We start from the raw sequence: 16,006 nt of genomic DNA, 5'->3' as shown, positions 1-16,006 counted from the left end.
TGAGCTCAGGAGCGTCCCATGGTTGTTTAGATCACAAAACCATTCAGTATGCAAAGACTTGCTTCTTCCTTGATTAGAAACTCTATTGACTAAATTTACCAGCAATTCAAAATATGCTGTTGATTGGTCTTATCCTTTCCTTCCAGGTTACATTGAGTGAGCTGCATTTCACCCTGAAGGTGCAGTTTTGGCCTTTTGATCTAATTTTTTCCCCTCAAGTATGGACTAAGAATAAATGTAGTTTAGAAACTAAAGTAAGAGCCTACTTTAAGTAGTTCTCAAAGAAATGATCTTTTGGTTGGGCACAGTAACTTATGCCTGCCTTCACCTTGCAAGTAACAAACTCAGATGGTGTATTTATTCGTATGCACCACTTTTCATTCTAGCAAGAATGTGCTTTGTGGCTTGGAATGACAATATGGAGGTAGTGTCAGATTGCTTTTATGTTTCTTTGGCTGCAAATTCTCCTTGCATTCCAGGGTTGAAAGTACGGAACTCTTTTCTTTTTCTAAAAAACAAGACATTGTGGAATGAGACCACTGGTATGTTGTTTTTCAGGGAGAGCTTGAATGTTTCAGCTTTCCACTTGTTCCCTGAGATGTAGATTTGAAGGATTATAACCTAAAGCAAAGACTTTCAAAGTTGTAGGTCATAAAACATAAAATAACCTTTTCACCTCTTAGAAGAAGTTATGTCTCTATTATGAGTTGTTAGTAAGTTCAGGGCCCCTCAGAGATACCACATCTCGTCATGGTTGTTCAGCGTACTTTTGGGGCTCCACTGAGGATGTAATATCTTATTTTTCATGTTAATTGTAAACACATAGAAGGTCCTTCTAACTCCCAATCTGTTTTCCAGAAGCACTTTTACAAGGTGCTTTTACAGAGCAGCAAAGGGCTAAGGGCTATAGGCAAATGTATAGACATACTCTCCACTCTTTTAGGATTAGTTTTTTTTGTATCACACCTTTTGATTTTATTCATCCTGTTTTGAGTTTCATGTCAGTTCATTTTGCCAAGAAGACTCTCTATTAGTTATAGAGCACATGCAGGCTGCCCAGGCTCTGGAGGGTATGTCTCTGTCTCCAGGAGGAAGCTCTGCATGTAGCCTGAACCATCTTAGAGGGGTGGGTGGGTGTGTTTGGGAGGTGGGAAATACAGTCTTTAGTAGCCAGTTTTTCTGACCATGTATGTCACTTTTAGGCACTAGTGACTTAGTTTCTTTGCTCTCTCAGGTAAATATGCCGAGGACATTTTTGGAGAGCTCTTCACTCAGGCAAATACCTTTGCCTCTCGAGTAAGCTCCCTTGCTGAGAGGGTCGACCGCCTACAAGTTAAAGTCACTCAGCTGGATCCCAAGGAAGAAGAAGGTAAGGAAGCTGAGCTCAGCATTTGCAGGCTCTGCTGAGCAGTTGCTTAGGATTTTTTTTTTCCTGATTTATAAAAAAGTGAGGGGAGAAATCACAGAGACCTATGGAGTTCTGCTTTGAAACGACACAAGCCTGGGTGATGTAAAGAAACCTTTTAATTTCTACCACACCTCCACACACTCCCTTTCTCCCATTCCCTCAATCCCCTCTTTCTCAAATTCCCCTTCCCCCGAATCGTATTTTGCTACCATAAAAGTACTTGGAAGATTCATTCCTCCTAAGGAGGGGCCTGCTAGATCTGGCCACATAGTAAACCTTTGTGTTGCCTCATTTTGTTCAGTCATGAAATGGCTGGGCTGCTGACAGCCTTGTGGGGCTTCCCCAGAGGGGGAGGAAAAAAAAAAACCTGGCTGCAGACAGCCGCAGCCAAGAAATGCAGCAGCTGAGGCCTCTCCGACTGGTGTGACTCAGTGTTTGCTCAAATAGCCTGTCATCCATTTTCTAATGCCTTCCATCTTCTTTCAGTGTCACTACAAGGAATCAACACCCGAAAGGCCTTCAGAAGCTCTACTGTTCAAGACCAGAAGCTTTTTGACAGAAACTCTCTCCCCATACCTGTCTTGGAAACATACAACACCTGTGATACTCCTCCACCTCTCAACAATCTGACCCCTTACAGGTAACCTGGCTACTTCTACCTTTTTCAGCCTGTGGTTAACAACACTAGATTGTCTTTTTATTTAAAGATGTTGTTTACATCAGAGGATTGTATCAAAAAGCATACTATGTACCCCAGAGTTGCTTGTGGCAGCAGAAGCTAACGTTTACCATATAAACAGTTGCCACTTATTATTGTTTGGTTTCTTAAACTCATAGTGAATATAATATATATTGAAAGTTTGCTATAGCATTGCATGCTGCAGAGTTTACTTTGGTACAAGCCAGGTCCATCTTGGATTCCATCCAAGGAATTTAGTTATTATAGAACCAAAAGGACTTTGTTACAAGGCAGTCCTATAGCATGCATCCCAGGGGCAACATTCTAGCAGGGCTCCCACTTACTCTGAAACCACTAGATTACCAGATGTTTGGGCGTGTTAGTGGGGCCAGCCTTGTGGACTGGCTGCTCTGGGCCCTGAGGGTCCTTCCAGAGCTTAAGGAGTAATTGGCATTCTTCCAAATGAGTGTCGTTCACTTCGTTTTGAACATCCTTTCATCGTTCCCCTCTGAAAGGACCTACAGTGCTGTGGCTGGACTTGAAAAAGGTAGTCTTGTAGACAACTTAAAGCCCCTCCCCGCTAGTGGTCTCTAGTGTTATCATGCAAAAAATTTCCAAGCAGGGGCAGAAAACGAATATTTATCTTGCTCGCATCCATAAATATCTTTGGAACAGGTAAAAGTAATTACAGATAGCTGGAGGCAGATGTTTTCTTTGAGACATGGGTGTCCTGCAAAGTAGAATATGTGTGTGAAATTCAAGGACGCCCACCTGATCCACAGAGCCAGAATAGGAGCATGGTCGCTTCTCACACAGATACAGAGGAAGTACATGGCATCTATCCTATTATTATTACTGTGTGAAATTGTGTTTGCCCCTTGGCTCTCAAAGGGGCCAGCTAACATAGCAGGGCGTAAATTTGACTCTCTAGCCTGCATCATTTAGCCTAGTTGGATCTGGGCAGAGGGGTTGTAGGGCAGGAAAAGAATACACACCTGATAATATTGAAGGGACTATGGTAAGACAAGTTTATTTTTCAGTTAATGTAGGGTATTTTCCTTTTTAACATTCTCGTCTCAGTTTTCTGGATTTAGCCTAACAGAAAAGAGTGGTGGTGTGGCTAACTCAGAACAAGATTTAATATAAAGATCATTAGTGCATGATTAGGAAATGGTTTCTGTGTGTTGTGATAGGATTGGAGGTTAGGAAAGAATTACCTTTCTAATTCTTTTTAGTTCAGAGTAGTGTTAAAATAAATATCCACCCCTAAGTGCATGCTTTCTGGAGAGTGGGAGCGACTTAGCCACGCCAAAGTGCAGGATTCCAACCAGGGTCATTGAGTCTGGTAGATGACTCTTACATTGACACTCAGCTCACTTTGTACCTCTTTCACAGCCACTAAGAGATGGTAATGAAATCTTGTGGTCATAAAACAGCTGGCCCTCTTTTCTCAGTGGGGCCCCCTTGTGGCTGGGGGGTGGGGGTGGATGCTGAGCTATTCCGGAAGGGAGCGAGTAGGTGGAGTGCTGTGGTTGTCTGTATTTACAGAAGAATAACAGCTGCACACATATACACATTCATGTGTGTATATGCATACATATGTACACATGTGAACCTGCACATGTGTGCACAGGTTTTGGGTGGGTAGAAAGCCACTAATGCTTCCTAGAGAGTCCTGGGCAATTGATGGTGGTAGGGGAACCAGTGACAGAAATCCCATCTGATGTGCCAAGATATCAGAATGTCCTCAGGGAGATGTCTGCGGCCATGGAGATCATTAGCCATAATCAGGATCCCTGCTGCTATAGCCCATTCTTGCCCTGACCATGCAAATTCCTCTACCAGGAATTGAAAGTAAGGCTAAGGTTCTTAAAAAGCCAGATAAGTAAAGAGGTGCCGTGCCATTCAGGGGCTTTGGAACGCTGGTATGGGAGAGGAAATATGCAGTCGATTTGAATGACTTCTTGATTCCTCAGTGTAAAAACTGCTAACTGGTAGGTGTTTGGAATATTGGATTTGGTTGGGAGCTCATCTGTCTACTGACAGCTACTTGTCTTCATTTCTGTCCAAGGGACGATGGGAAAGAGGCACTCAAATTCTACACAGACCCTTCGTACTTCTTTGATCTTTGGAAGGAGAAGATGCTGCAGGACACCAAGGATATCATGAAAGAGAAGAGAAAGCATAGGGTGAGGGGAAAGGGGCCTCTGTTCTACACATCAGTAGGCACGACTGTGGAGGGGGGATAAAAAGGAAGCCAGTCTTATGTTAAGTAATCATTCTGAGTGGCTGCTTGCGTGGATGCCAGGTGAGACTCTTAAAAAAAAAATGTGTCCACTCCAAGCACAACCAAGATGAAAGTATAAATCACACCAAAAATGTGTTTGTTCCTCCCGATGCTATTAACAATTGAGTATATTCAGCCTGAGTTTTAGAAATTGACTTTTCTATTCACCATTTATTTCTCTTGCAATTTGCACCTGACTCTGCTGGACACTCAAGCTAGGCTAGTTCCCTTCCCTGCCAGTTTTGCAGCTCATTTCTCAGAGATCAGCACATGGCTCTACAGAGTTTGATTTGCAACAGGAGCGGTTTAACACCTTGACTACTGGTTGGGTGAGGCAGTGGTGGGGACATAGGCCTAGTTTTGGTAGATGCTCCCCTCCCCTTAGGCTGCCAGTGATGTGTGTAAGCATATGACCTACCAGTTGCAACCTCACAATCCCATTAGCATGGCTGCCGGGAGGCCCAAGAGAGCGCCAGGGGCTAGTGCAGCTGCACAGGCTGAAGAATTCTTCATTGGTTGTTTTGGTTTGTTTTTTAACTATTTCCTTATATCTGTCGCAGATATCTACAGCTATCATTATTTCTCTTCTCTCTTGACTGACCTTTGCGGCATAACAAATAATTAATAGCTATTTACTAACTTCCTAACAATTAGAGCTGCTCAAAAACATGAATGAATTGCTCAAAGAGGTAGTGGGTAGAGGTGTTTGGGTATGGGATTGAGGAAATGTGTTTGAGCCCAGGAGGTGGTTTGGATTAGATGACCTCTAGGTCACTCTAAACCCAGCAATTCTGTAAATTCTATAGTTACTGTGTGTTGTCTAGGCAGATCTTCTCTTGGGTATATATCCATGAAGCTGGGTGGAATTTTAATGAAGAACTTTGGGAAATGTTTATTAAGGCCTTTCTGTTTCTTTTCATTGTAGAAAGAGAAGAAAGATAATCCAAATCGAGGAAATGTAAACCCACGTAAAATCAAGACACGTAAGGAAGAGTGGGAGAAAATGAAGATGGGTCAAGAATTTGTAGAATCCAAAGAAAAGCTGGGGCCTTCTGGGTAGGTGATGCTTCTCTCCTCTTGGTAGCATTCTTTGAAGAGGCAGGGCACCTGGGGGCAACAGTCTGACAGCTCTGGTGTGACACCTTTCATACCCACTGAAGTCTTGCTGTGTGGCTTAAATCAATACCACTGTTAATCAGCTACTTTAAAGTGCCTCCATCTGGTGATTAAAATTTGCTAAAAAAATCAAGAGACTTGGCAGTTTAAATGAGGTGACGAGAGTGGTCTGGAAAATAAAGCCCATGGCTTCTAGTGCCCTTGCTCTGCCAGACACTGGTATGTCTGAGGGACTCAAAGGAAAGACTAGAAAGGGAAGAAAAGTGGCTTTGGGAGGCCTTTGCCTCCAGAGCATTGATTTGAAGGTTGTGGCTAAAGAGCTGGGCATTTCATGGGAGTGGGGAGGGCCAGGCAGAGAATTTGTGCACATCACCAAAGCAACTTTTCAGTCAGCCTTTGTCAGTCTTGGGAGAGAGGCTGGCCAAGGGACTGAAAGCAGACCTCAGAGACAGTGTGGGAAAGGTCGCGCGGCCAGTATTGAGGCTATATATTTCCGTGAAGAAATGGTAGATGTCAGTCTGACCCCATTTCCCAATACCAAATCACACTAGAGGTTTAAAAGGAAAAAAATGGTTTTAAAGCTTGGTTTGATGCTTATCCTGGTGTCCAACCTGTGTGACATTCAAAGCCAAGTCACCACGATTGCTTGGCATAAATGTCGCCCTGGTTTTTCCCCTAAATACCTTGCATCCTGGCTGTCAGAGAACCATGCCAGCCCATGCCGGGTGTCTAGGAATGATAAAAGGAAGGAGTTGAGTTGTTCTTGCTCTTAGGAATAATTCTACCATGAAAATCTTGACTTTTAGGAATCTTGACACTTCTGACACTTGTTCTTCCTAGATTAAGAGATTTGTTTTAAAGAGTGATGAGGATGGTGAGAGGAAAAATGAGCCTTTCTTTCTACAGGGGAATCAGCCCTGAGGGTACCCCCATTATCTTCACCTCCCAATAAAAAGGGGCCATTTTGTTCCCTGGTCCCTCCTGTTCAGACAGGCCCTTGTTGTATGAAGGTTCAGGGACTCTAAGGGCAGAAGCATGTTCAGGATGCCAACCAACTGCTTGTGTGTGTGTGTGTGTGTGTATTGAGGTGGTGAAAATAAGGACTTTGCCTCCCATTTTCCTGTTGTTCAAGAGGTTTGGGATCAGGCTGCATGGCTGCTCTACCTGGACATGCTTGTTGGTGAGCCTATAAAGAGATATGCCAGGTCTGTAGGGCTTCAGGCCTTGGGGATTTTCCACATCAGAGCATCATTTGATTCAGTTAGTTCCCTCCCTGGGGTCTGCTTTAGATGAGTTCCTTATAACCCAACAGTGGTGGAAAGAAGCGGGAGGTGGTGCAGAACAGGTCACATTTTGTTAGCTGCTGCTTGGTATGTTTGTGCTTGTTTAGAAGTTTGTTGCTGTTCACCCAGAGCAAATTCACCCAAGGCCCAGTGCTATGAGGGACAGGTTTTCATGAGGCAAGCCCTAGCACCCCACTTTAATCAGCAGCTCGTTTTGTTAGATAAGAGACCACGTCTTAACTACCACACAGCAACTTGCATTTGTCCTCAGCTTGGTTTTGCAATCAGATGCCTCCTTGGCCTTTGAGCACTCCAGAGGCTTGCCGACCTCAAAACCAGGCTGTGTGCCAGTCACGTGCTTGCAGCTCACTAGCCTTGGGGCTTGGCTTTGCCCTTTGCTGCAAGACAGACTTTGGGATTTGGGTCTGGGCTGCTCATAACATTTGGGAGAGAATTTCAAAGAACTGCTGGGTTTGACAAGGCCAACATTGGGAAGGGAGCAGCATGGTTTTGATAACCTGGGTTCAGTCCCATTTCTACAGACAATCCAACAGAAATATCTGGGAGAGGGGAGGGATAAATTGGGAGATTGGGATGGACATATACACACTACTATGTTATAACTAATAAGGACCTACTGTATAGCACAGGGAACTCTACTCACTACTCTGTAATGACCTATATGGGAAAAGAATCTAAAAAAGAGTGGATATATGTATATGTATAGCTGATTCACTTTGCTGTATACCTGAAATTAACACAACATTGAAATCAACTATACTCCAATAAAAAATTTATTTAAATAAAACAATTACAACTACAGCAAGTGGGGGAAAAAACAAAAGAAATATCTGGGAGGGTTTTTTTGTTTGTTTAAATTTATTTATTTATTTATTTTTGGCCACGTTGGGTCTCTGTTGCTACGCACGAGCTTTCTCTAGTTGGGGCGAGCGGGGGCTACTCTTCGTTGCAGTGCGCATGCTTCTCATTGTGGTGGCTTCTTTTGCTGCAGAGCACGGGCTCTAGACACGGGCTTCAGTAGTTGTGGCACGCAGGCTCAGTAGTTGTGGCTCGCGGGCTTAGTTGCTCCATGGCATGTGGGATCTTCCCAGACCAGGGCTCAAACCCATGTCCGCTGCATTGGCAGGTGGATTCTTAACCCCTGCGCCACCAGGGAAGTCCTGGGAGATATTTAACAATAGAATATTTAGTCCTAAAATAAAACTTCAGTACAACAGAAACTATATGAGAAGTATACTAATTTTATTTCTCCCTAATAGCTTTTGTATCAAATGCATTTTTATGGGGTCTTTTAAGAAAACAAGAGAGTACCACTCAGACTTTAAATGACAGTTTTGGCATTGGGTTCATTGTCAGGTATCCATCCGCCTTGGTGTACCAGAATGGCAACGTTGGGTCTGTTGAAAACGTGGATGCAAGCAACTACCCACCACCACCACAGTCAGACTCCACTTCTCCACCTTCTCCTTCCTTCTCTGAGGACAGCTTGCCTCCCCCACCAGCAGAATTCAGGTAAACGGTGATACCTCTTCCATTTACTCTGGGTGGTTAAATGCTCAAGAACAAAGTAAGAGTTCTAAATCCAGGCCAGGACCACTAAAGTGACTCCAGACAAGTATGTCTAGATAATAGAAATAATTAGTATTTATTAAGTGTTTGTAAAGTGCCAGGCATTATGCCAAACACTATATATGTTAACTTAATCCCCACAAGAGTCCTCTTGAGATAGGGACCCATTTTACAGATGAGTAAACAGTGAAGCACAGAGAGGTCAGTGAACTTACCTAAGATCACACAGCCAGTAAGAGGCAGAGTCATGATTGGAAAGCAGGTCAGTCATGATTGGAAAGCAGGTCAGGCTTTCTTTCCAGAGCCTATGTTCTTAACTACTAGCTACACCTGAGCAGATAGAAGTCACCAACTTATCTCTTGTTTTTTTACTTGGCTCTGACTCAGCATGACATAAAGTGGTATAATTTCCTGCTGTACATAAAATATTGAACAGCCTCCTTCCCCAGTTATCTAGAAACCTAGAAGATAGTCACCCTTTTCTCCTGTCGCCTCTGGTCCATTTCACCATGGATAAAATCTTCAGAGGGGCTTCCCTGGTGGCGCAGTGGTTGAGAGTCCGCCTGCCGATGCAGGGGACACGGGTTCGTGCCCCGGTCCGGGAAGATCCCACATGCCGCGGAGCGGCTGGGCCCGTGAGCCATGGCCGCTGAGCCTGCGCGTCTGGAGCCTGTGCTCCGCAACGGGAGAGGCCACAACAGTGAGAGGCCCGCGTACCGCAAAAAAAAAAAAAATCTCCAGAAAGAAGGAAACAAAAGAAAAAGAGATGAAACTTAGAATCTGACCATTTTGGTATTTGTCAGTGTCCCTGGCAGAGGTCTATAGAGGAAGAGTTAGCAAGTAATGGCTGAAAGGGGAAGGGATCTGAGGAGTGTTAGATTTCAGTGTTTCCTCATAGTTACTTTTCTTTCCGATGCCTGACAAGTGAGAGCTTTGAAAAGTATGCTTGTCTTCTTGGACACTGTTTAATCAGAGATTGGGTATGTTGAGGACCCCTCAGATGGAGACCTAAAGCAGTGTTGTCACCCCCACCGCCTGCCCCATTCTTAGCGCTTGAAACCACTAATCCCAAGTCTCCTTCTGCCTCCCAAATCACTTCCTGCTGGTTGCCGTGTCGGATGCAGCTAAGGCTCGAAGGTCTGTGGAAAATTCCAAGATGGATGCTTTTCTAAGGAGTAAGCTATTAGTGTAGGGCAGATAAAAGGTGGAAAAAGAATCCCTTCAGTCTCACACATGGCCTGAGACCTTGCAGCCTCAGTCAAGTATGCCTGACCCAGGAGAGGTGCACCTTAATTCTCTCTCCACCCGGGTCAAGTCTGGCAGCACATTCATTTCCCGTCTCTGCTGATCCTCAGACCCTCGTTCTCTCTCAAGTTTTTCCACATGAGCACTGAAGGTACATTCACCTAAGTCTGTACCCCGCTCAGGTTCGGTCAGCTTGGCTTGGCTTTCCTGCCCTCATAAGACCTGGTGAATGTTAATAGCCTGTGGAGCAGAGCCCGTGGGTAGTGGTGTTTGAATTTTTATTCCAGTTCTTTCTTGCGTGCCTTCTTAGTCCTGGCTCCAGGCTTGAACTGACCCTTCTTCTTAGAAGGGTGCCTTCCCTTGGAGAGCTGAAAAGTTTGAGGGGGACCTAAGAGATGATCTTGGCCAGCCCTTACCTGTTGCAGAAATCCTAAGTCCACTTTTTTCAGGTAGTTTTTCTCAATTTCTGCTAATGGGATGCTCATTACCTTACAGGGGTGCCCATTCCATTGTTGGTCTGTTCTGACCATCCCCGGGTTCTTTCTATTTGAGGCAAAATGAAATGATACTGTCAACCAAAATGAACCTAGGCTTATAGATAAGCTTCACTAAAGGTGGAGGTTTGCATCCTGAGAGTGACGGTGGGTCTTTTTGCTTTGTCCTTTTAGCTACCCAGCAGACAGTAACCAAAGAGGGTCTGGCTTAGCTGGACCCAAAAGATCCAGTGTGGTCAGCCCAAGCCATCCACCACCAGCTCCTCCTCTGGGCTCTCCGCCAGGCCCCAAACCTGGGTTTGCTCCACCACCTGCCCCTCCACCTCCACCTCCGATGATGAGCACTCCACCCCCACCACCACTTGGAGGATTTGGGTCTCCAGGGACGCCACCACCACCTTCACCCCCATCTTTCCCACCTCACCCCGATTTTGCTGCCCCTCCACCTCCTCCCCCACCGCCAGCAGCTGACTACTCACCTCTGCCACCACCTCCCTTGTCCCAGCCAGCAGGAGGAACACCTCCGCCTCCCCCGCCTCCCCCTCCTCCGGGGCCCCCTCCTCCCCCTTACAGTGGTACAGACGGCCAGCCTGCTGCACCTTCACCACTTTCTGACACCACCAAGCCCAAGTCCTCCTTGCCTCCTGTGAGCGATGCCCGCAGCGACTTGCTTTCAGCCATCCGTCAAGGTAAAATCCCAGTGGTGGGTCCGGGATCATGAAGCCTTGTCTTTCTGCAGCTGGGAGACTGATTGGAGGGTGGACAGGGGGTTCTGTGGCCTTCCAAGGGAATAGCTTTCGTTGGGTGGGGAGAGATTAAGACCTCAGATCAGCGTGAAGAAAGGCTTCACTCTAAAAATAGAGGTTTATATTCTTTCCACCTTGGTTTAAAGTAAAGACTTCTTAACGTGGGGTCTTTGAACTCCTTGGAAATTTATGCTTTGTGTATGTTTGCATCCATTTTGTGCCCCAGAGAAAAACAGGAATCACTGTCTTAGAAGGTACTTCCTCAGCTGGACTCAGACACTCCTTGTCCTCCACTTTTTTGCCTTTCATATCCTTCCTCCCTACTCCCCCGCTTCCCACCCCCTTCCTTCTCCCCTTTTTCTCCTATCCCCTTCCCTTCCTTTCACCCTACCTTCCTCCCCTCCCTCATCATCATCTCACTATCATGGGGCACTTATTCTCTTTCTGTCAGAGGCCGGTTCTGGTCCCAAGGGACTGGAGTGATTTCTTCTGTCTGATCCTCCAGGAACTGAAGGGTTGTCTAGTGGAGACAACCTAAGGCAGCTGAGCTTCATGAAAATCAATGACTTGGGCAGACTGAGTGCCCACTAGGTGGGGATTGGCAGCCACTCCCAACTCGGTCTTGGGAGAAGTACCATCCTCACCAGCCTGAGAAACTGGGAAGCGTGGAAACTGGGAAGAATGGCAGGCTCCTTTCAGACACACCTATAGCACTGGGGCCACAATTTCATAAAACCTGTCTTTACTTCTTGTCCTGAGGATCTTGCTTTCCTAGAGGGTCCTTCTTTTTCACTGTCCTTTCCAATACCCACCACCAAGAGGGCCGCTCCCTCTTCCACAGTCCTGGATGGATTCGGAGACTGATGCACCACTTAACCCTTCTCTCTCTCTCCCACTAGGCTTTCAGCTGCGCAGGGTTGAGGAGCAGCGGGAACAAGAGAAGCGGGATGTTGTGGGCAATGACGTGGCCACCATCTTGTCACGTCGCATTGCTGTGGAGTACAGCGACTCAGAAGATGACTCCTCTGAGTTTGATGAGGACGAGTGGTCGGATTAACTCTTCTGCCTGTTGCCCACTTCCTTTTTCTTTCCTTCCTACGTGCCTCCTTTGATGCCTACCCCGACAGTCCCAAGGGGAAAAAAGGGAGGAAAAAAAGAATCTCAAGGGGCCAGAGCCTTCCCTGAAACAACCAAAGATATATCCATGTGCTTCCTCCAAATCAACATGTATTTCCCATCTCCCCGAGGTCAGGCCCATGGGGCTCCTGAGGTTCAGTAGCTGAGATGTTCCCTCTTCCCTTAAAGTGACTGTTGCATATTGAAGAGAAGGGAAAACCCCAAAGCAGATCCCTTTGATTGGGTTTAAATTGGAGTTGGTGCCTTCCCCTAGGAGCCATTTTCTGTGGTCTTCTTCTAGAATCCTTGCCCTCAGCTACTTTGGATAATGCCAGCCATCTTCTGGTCCTAAAGCCTGCCTGGCACAGCTGGCCCCTTTCCCATGCACTGAGAGGGCAGAGCAGCCGCATGCCCAGTGCCTCCCCCTTCTGCCCTCATCAGCAGGGTGAGGCTGCCTTTTGCTAAGCCATCTCTATGTCTGGATGCCCTTTATTCCAGGAGCCATCAAGCCCCCAAAGAAATGTCTTACCCCTCTTCTCAGAGCAGTGCCTTTCTGGAGGCAGCGGTGGTTCCCTCCTTCCCAGGGTCCCTCCCCTGAATGTGGTGTTCCACGTTCCTTAAATGCCCCTCCCTCACCACCAGGTGCCTCCAAGCACCACAGCCCGGTTCTAACCTCTAATACTCATGACCAAACTAGCCCTGACACACAGGGATCTGGGCCTCTTCTGGCTCTCGGGAGCCAAGCTTAGAGACTTGTAACTGCAGGACTGGAAAAAGGTGGAACTGGGTTGAATGATGCTGAAGCCTAGAGATGGGAAGTGACTTGCTCAAGGTCACACAGTTGGATGATGACAGAGCTAGACCCCAGAGTTCCTGATTCCAAGTCACCTGTGCTTTCTGGGACCACATGGTGGGTACCTGCTGGAGCCCGGGCAGAGCAGTTCTTGGCTCTGTACTACTACAGACCTCACCACAGGTGGGGGTCCCAGTAGAAGGGCTCAGGGCCTGTGCCAGGCCTATCAGTGCTGCTCAGACCCTCATGGCCTCTCTTGTAATTGTTTGCTCCCCCTTTCCTATCACCAGCCAAGCACCTGGCCTTGAGAGCTGCCCTTTTGGGGGACCAGAGGTAGTGAGAGAAGGAAGCGGGTAGGCAGCGTGACAGGTGCTGCTTTCAATTCCTCTGCAACTCCTCCCCCTTCTATCTCCCCAGTTTAAGCATAGGTCCTTCCAACTGTAGAAACTTCAGTCCTTCAGGCTGGCAGCTGCTGCAGGTAGCTGCCCTGGGGTGGGGGGCCATGAGGAGGATCGAAAGGCAGAAGGACTCTGGGTCTTGTTTCCAGCTCCCCTCCTCACTGCACAGTGACGTTCCCTCCCTCACTCCCCCTTATTCCCAGAGCTAATACACAGGTGCTATTATTCAGAAAAAACTGGTCAACTTTGGCCAACAGTGAGGTTTCTTCTCTTCTGCCCTAACTATTGTGTAGCCTCTTGTGCTGAAACTGGCTTCTGGCTTCTCCGGCTTTTCGAGCCCTGAAACAAAGAGAAACAGGATCTGTCTACCCAGCACAGCAAATGGTTATAGTAATTGCCAAAGCCCTCATCAACCCCTCCAGCTTGAGGAGAGGGTGTAATCGTGGGTACTGCCACTGTGCCCTGGCTGAATGCTCCCCGTCAGCCTTCTTTCTGTGGACTTGGGGTGTGGGGACCGAGTCTTTAGAGGCCAGCATGCCCTCCTGCAGGGGCTGCTCCAGAGTGTGCCCTCCTTCCTCTCCCAGATCACGCATCTCTGGCACAGGGCTGGCGTCAGGCCCCAGTGCTGAGCGTACCAGACGGTGTGCACCCCCTCCTTGCCTCCCACTGTGCACTCTGGAAGCTGAAGGTGCTTTCTTCAGAACTCTAAAATGGCTGTCGAAGGTGCCCCCGGCTGCAACCCAGCGGTGACCAAAGTGGCAGGTGGAGGGCAGTGGTTCTCCCAAATAGGAGGCCTGGGGCCTGGCTAGGCCAGGGTTTGGGCCTAATGGCTTTGACTAAATTACCCCCATCCCCCTCCTTTCCGGAGAAGGGGGAGCCAGCACTACTCACTATCATTCTTCTCTGACCTTGAAGGGGGGCGGTGTTGGCCTAGCTTCTGGAATGGACGGAGTCTGCCTTGGAAAGGGCTGGGGGCAGGAGGAGGTGGGGAGGGCCACCGCCTGCAGAAGGTAGGATTAGATCATTAGCTCAGTGACCTCCTAGGGTTTCGATATGCTGTGTTCTCATCCTACAGCTGGTTTGGTAATGATCTGAAAGTCCCGGAGAGCAACAGCACAGCTCTGCCCGATGCTCTCATTAAAATCTATGCAGCCAAGCTCGGCGCTTTGTAGCAGCCGGGCTTGCGAAGCCTCCTCAGCTCGGGGGGCTGGGGACCCAGTCAGCCGAGAGGCCCTCTGGGCTCTCCTTATGCATATGTGCACCAAAAAGAAAAAAAAAAAAAAAAAAACTTCTTTAAACCCAGAGCCCTTTAAGATGATAAAGGACCCTGTGCAGGTAATTGTGTTATCTTTGGAATCCTGTAATTGTAGAATGCAAAGTTTAGTGATTATTTAAACTGGGCTGAGGCTGGTAAGAGTATGGAGCAATGGACCCTAAGGACTCTAAGGGCTGAAGCCAAGGAGCCGCCTCCCTCCCCTGTTCTGCCCAGCCCAGGGGACCTGCCCCCATTCCTGCGGCCCAGGGGCCCAGCTTCCACTCGGCAGTGTCAGAAGTGAGTTGTGACTCTGCCTTGGTTGTGAGATGAGTACATTCCAGAGGAGCAGCCACGGGGAGGGGGCAGTCTCAGCGATCCCTCGGAGGCTCAGAGCAGCTGGCCCAAGCTCCAGCTCGCCTCCAGCGGAAGCTCAAGCGCCCTCAGAAACGACCCTGGCCAGTGTCACCGCAGAGCTGAGGCGGTGTTGTCAGGGCTAATGTGAAATCTCTTCCCGTGGCGCCGATCCTCCGGCTCAGCAGCGCCAGCTCGGACAGATTGAGGTCTCTGTGGCTTTGGTGACCCTGCGTAAGCATTCCCACCGTGTCCCAGCTCTGCTGTCAGCCTGCCGCCTGCTGCAACCCCCTCACCTGATCTCAGGGCCTGAGGAGGGGGGCAGTGACCCCAAGGCCAGGGGCTTCTGCTCAGGAGAGAGGCTTTGAGCTCTACCGGGGTTCAGCTGACCTGGGACCAGGTGTTACCCAGAGATGCGCCTCATCCTGTGCCTCGGGAAGGGCTAGGGAACAATTTTGTTATTGTATTAAGTTTAGTCACTTAACTCACTTGAGAAACTAACCAATTTTTACTTTCTGTCTAGAATGATGTATGTGTAGGAGAGTGAGCCGTCATGCTCCCGAAGTGCCTTGTTTTCTCTGATACAAACATATTTATGAGGACCTGGTCCAGTGGATTCTTGGGTGTGTTTGCCACATCAAGATTTTAGGGACTGGGCTTGTTACATAGTGGGGTTACAGTCTGAAAATGAGCCCCCTTCCCCTGAAGATGGGAAAGGAGCGTAAGATGGATCTCTGAGCTCTAACCTTCAGGGGTTAAGCCAGACCCCTGAAGTGACCCTTTCCTTGTCACCCTGTTCCTCTCAGGTCCTTAGAAGGAGGTCTAGTTTTTCAAAGCCCTGTGCCTCCAAGCCTGGTCCTAGTTGAGTCCCTGCCAGGCTCATGTGTGTACCACATTAGCACCCCAGTGACCTGAAGATTCTGTGTAATTGTTTTACGTATACATGCAAATGCATAAATGCCAACATCTTAAATAATTTGATAAAGTCTTTGTAACCACGCAGCCACCTCTGGGGTGTGTGTGTGTGCACGTATATGTGTGTAATGGGAGAAGCATTTATAAGGGGGCGACTGATAGCCACGGGTGGTGGCCAGAGCTCCAGAGGGAGGTCGGTGTGGGTGGGCTTGGAGGGCGGGAGGCCTCTAGGTCTGGATGGTGCACCCTGTGCAGGAGGTGGGGGGTGAAGGCTGGAAATCATTTTGGGTTAGGGTGAGACCCAACTGGGGGACCTAGAGGCCCTCAGCT

General features: G+C 47.9%; 1 protein-coding gene across 1 annotated transcript in view; it reads left to right on the top strand.

Moving 5' to 3' along the window:
• WASF2 (WASP family member 2) overlaps positions 1-15,763 on the top strand; it is a 72,754-nt gene extending 56,991 nt beyond the window's left edge. The window contains exons 3-9 of the mRNA XM_082611891.1: positions 1,235-1,369; positions 1,895-2,048; positions 4,159-4,276; positions 5,300-5,430; positions 8,151-8,306; positions 10,277-10,791; positions 11,748-15,763. Coding sequence (XP_082468017.1) covers positions 1,235-1,369; positions 1,895-2,048; positions 4,159-4,276; positions 5,300-5,430; positions 8,151-8,306; positions 10,277-10,791; positions 11,748-11,905 — 1,367 coding nt within the window. The 3' untranslated portion in view covers positions 11,906-15,763. The remainder of the gene's footprint in view (positions 1-1,234; positions 1,370-1,894; positions 2,049-4,158; positions 4,277-5,299; positions 5,431-8,150; positions 8,307-10,276; positions 10,792-11,747) is intronic.
• Positions 15,764-16,006: the final 243 nt, after the last annotated feature.

This window comes from Mesoplodon mirus, assembly GCF_964341445.2.
Source record: "Mesoplodon mirus genome assembly, chromosome: 3".
NCBI classification, from domain to species: domain Eukaryota; kingdom Metazoa; phylum Chordata; class Mammalia; order Artiodactyla; family Ziphiidae; genus Mesoplodon; species Mesoplodon mirus.
The sequence above is the reverse complement of the archived record's forward strand: the minus strand, read 5'-3'. Positions and strand labels throughout refer to the sequence as shown.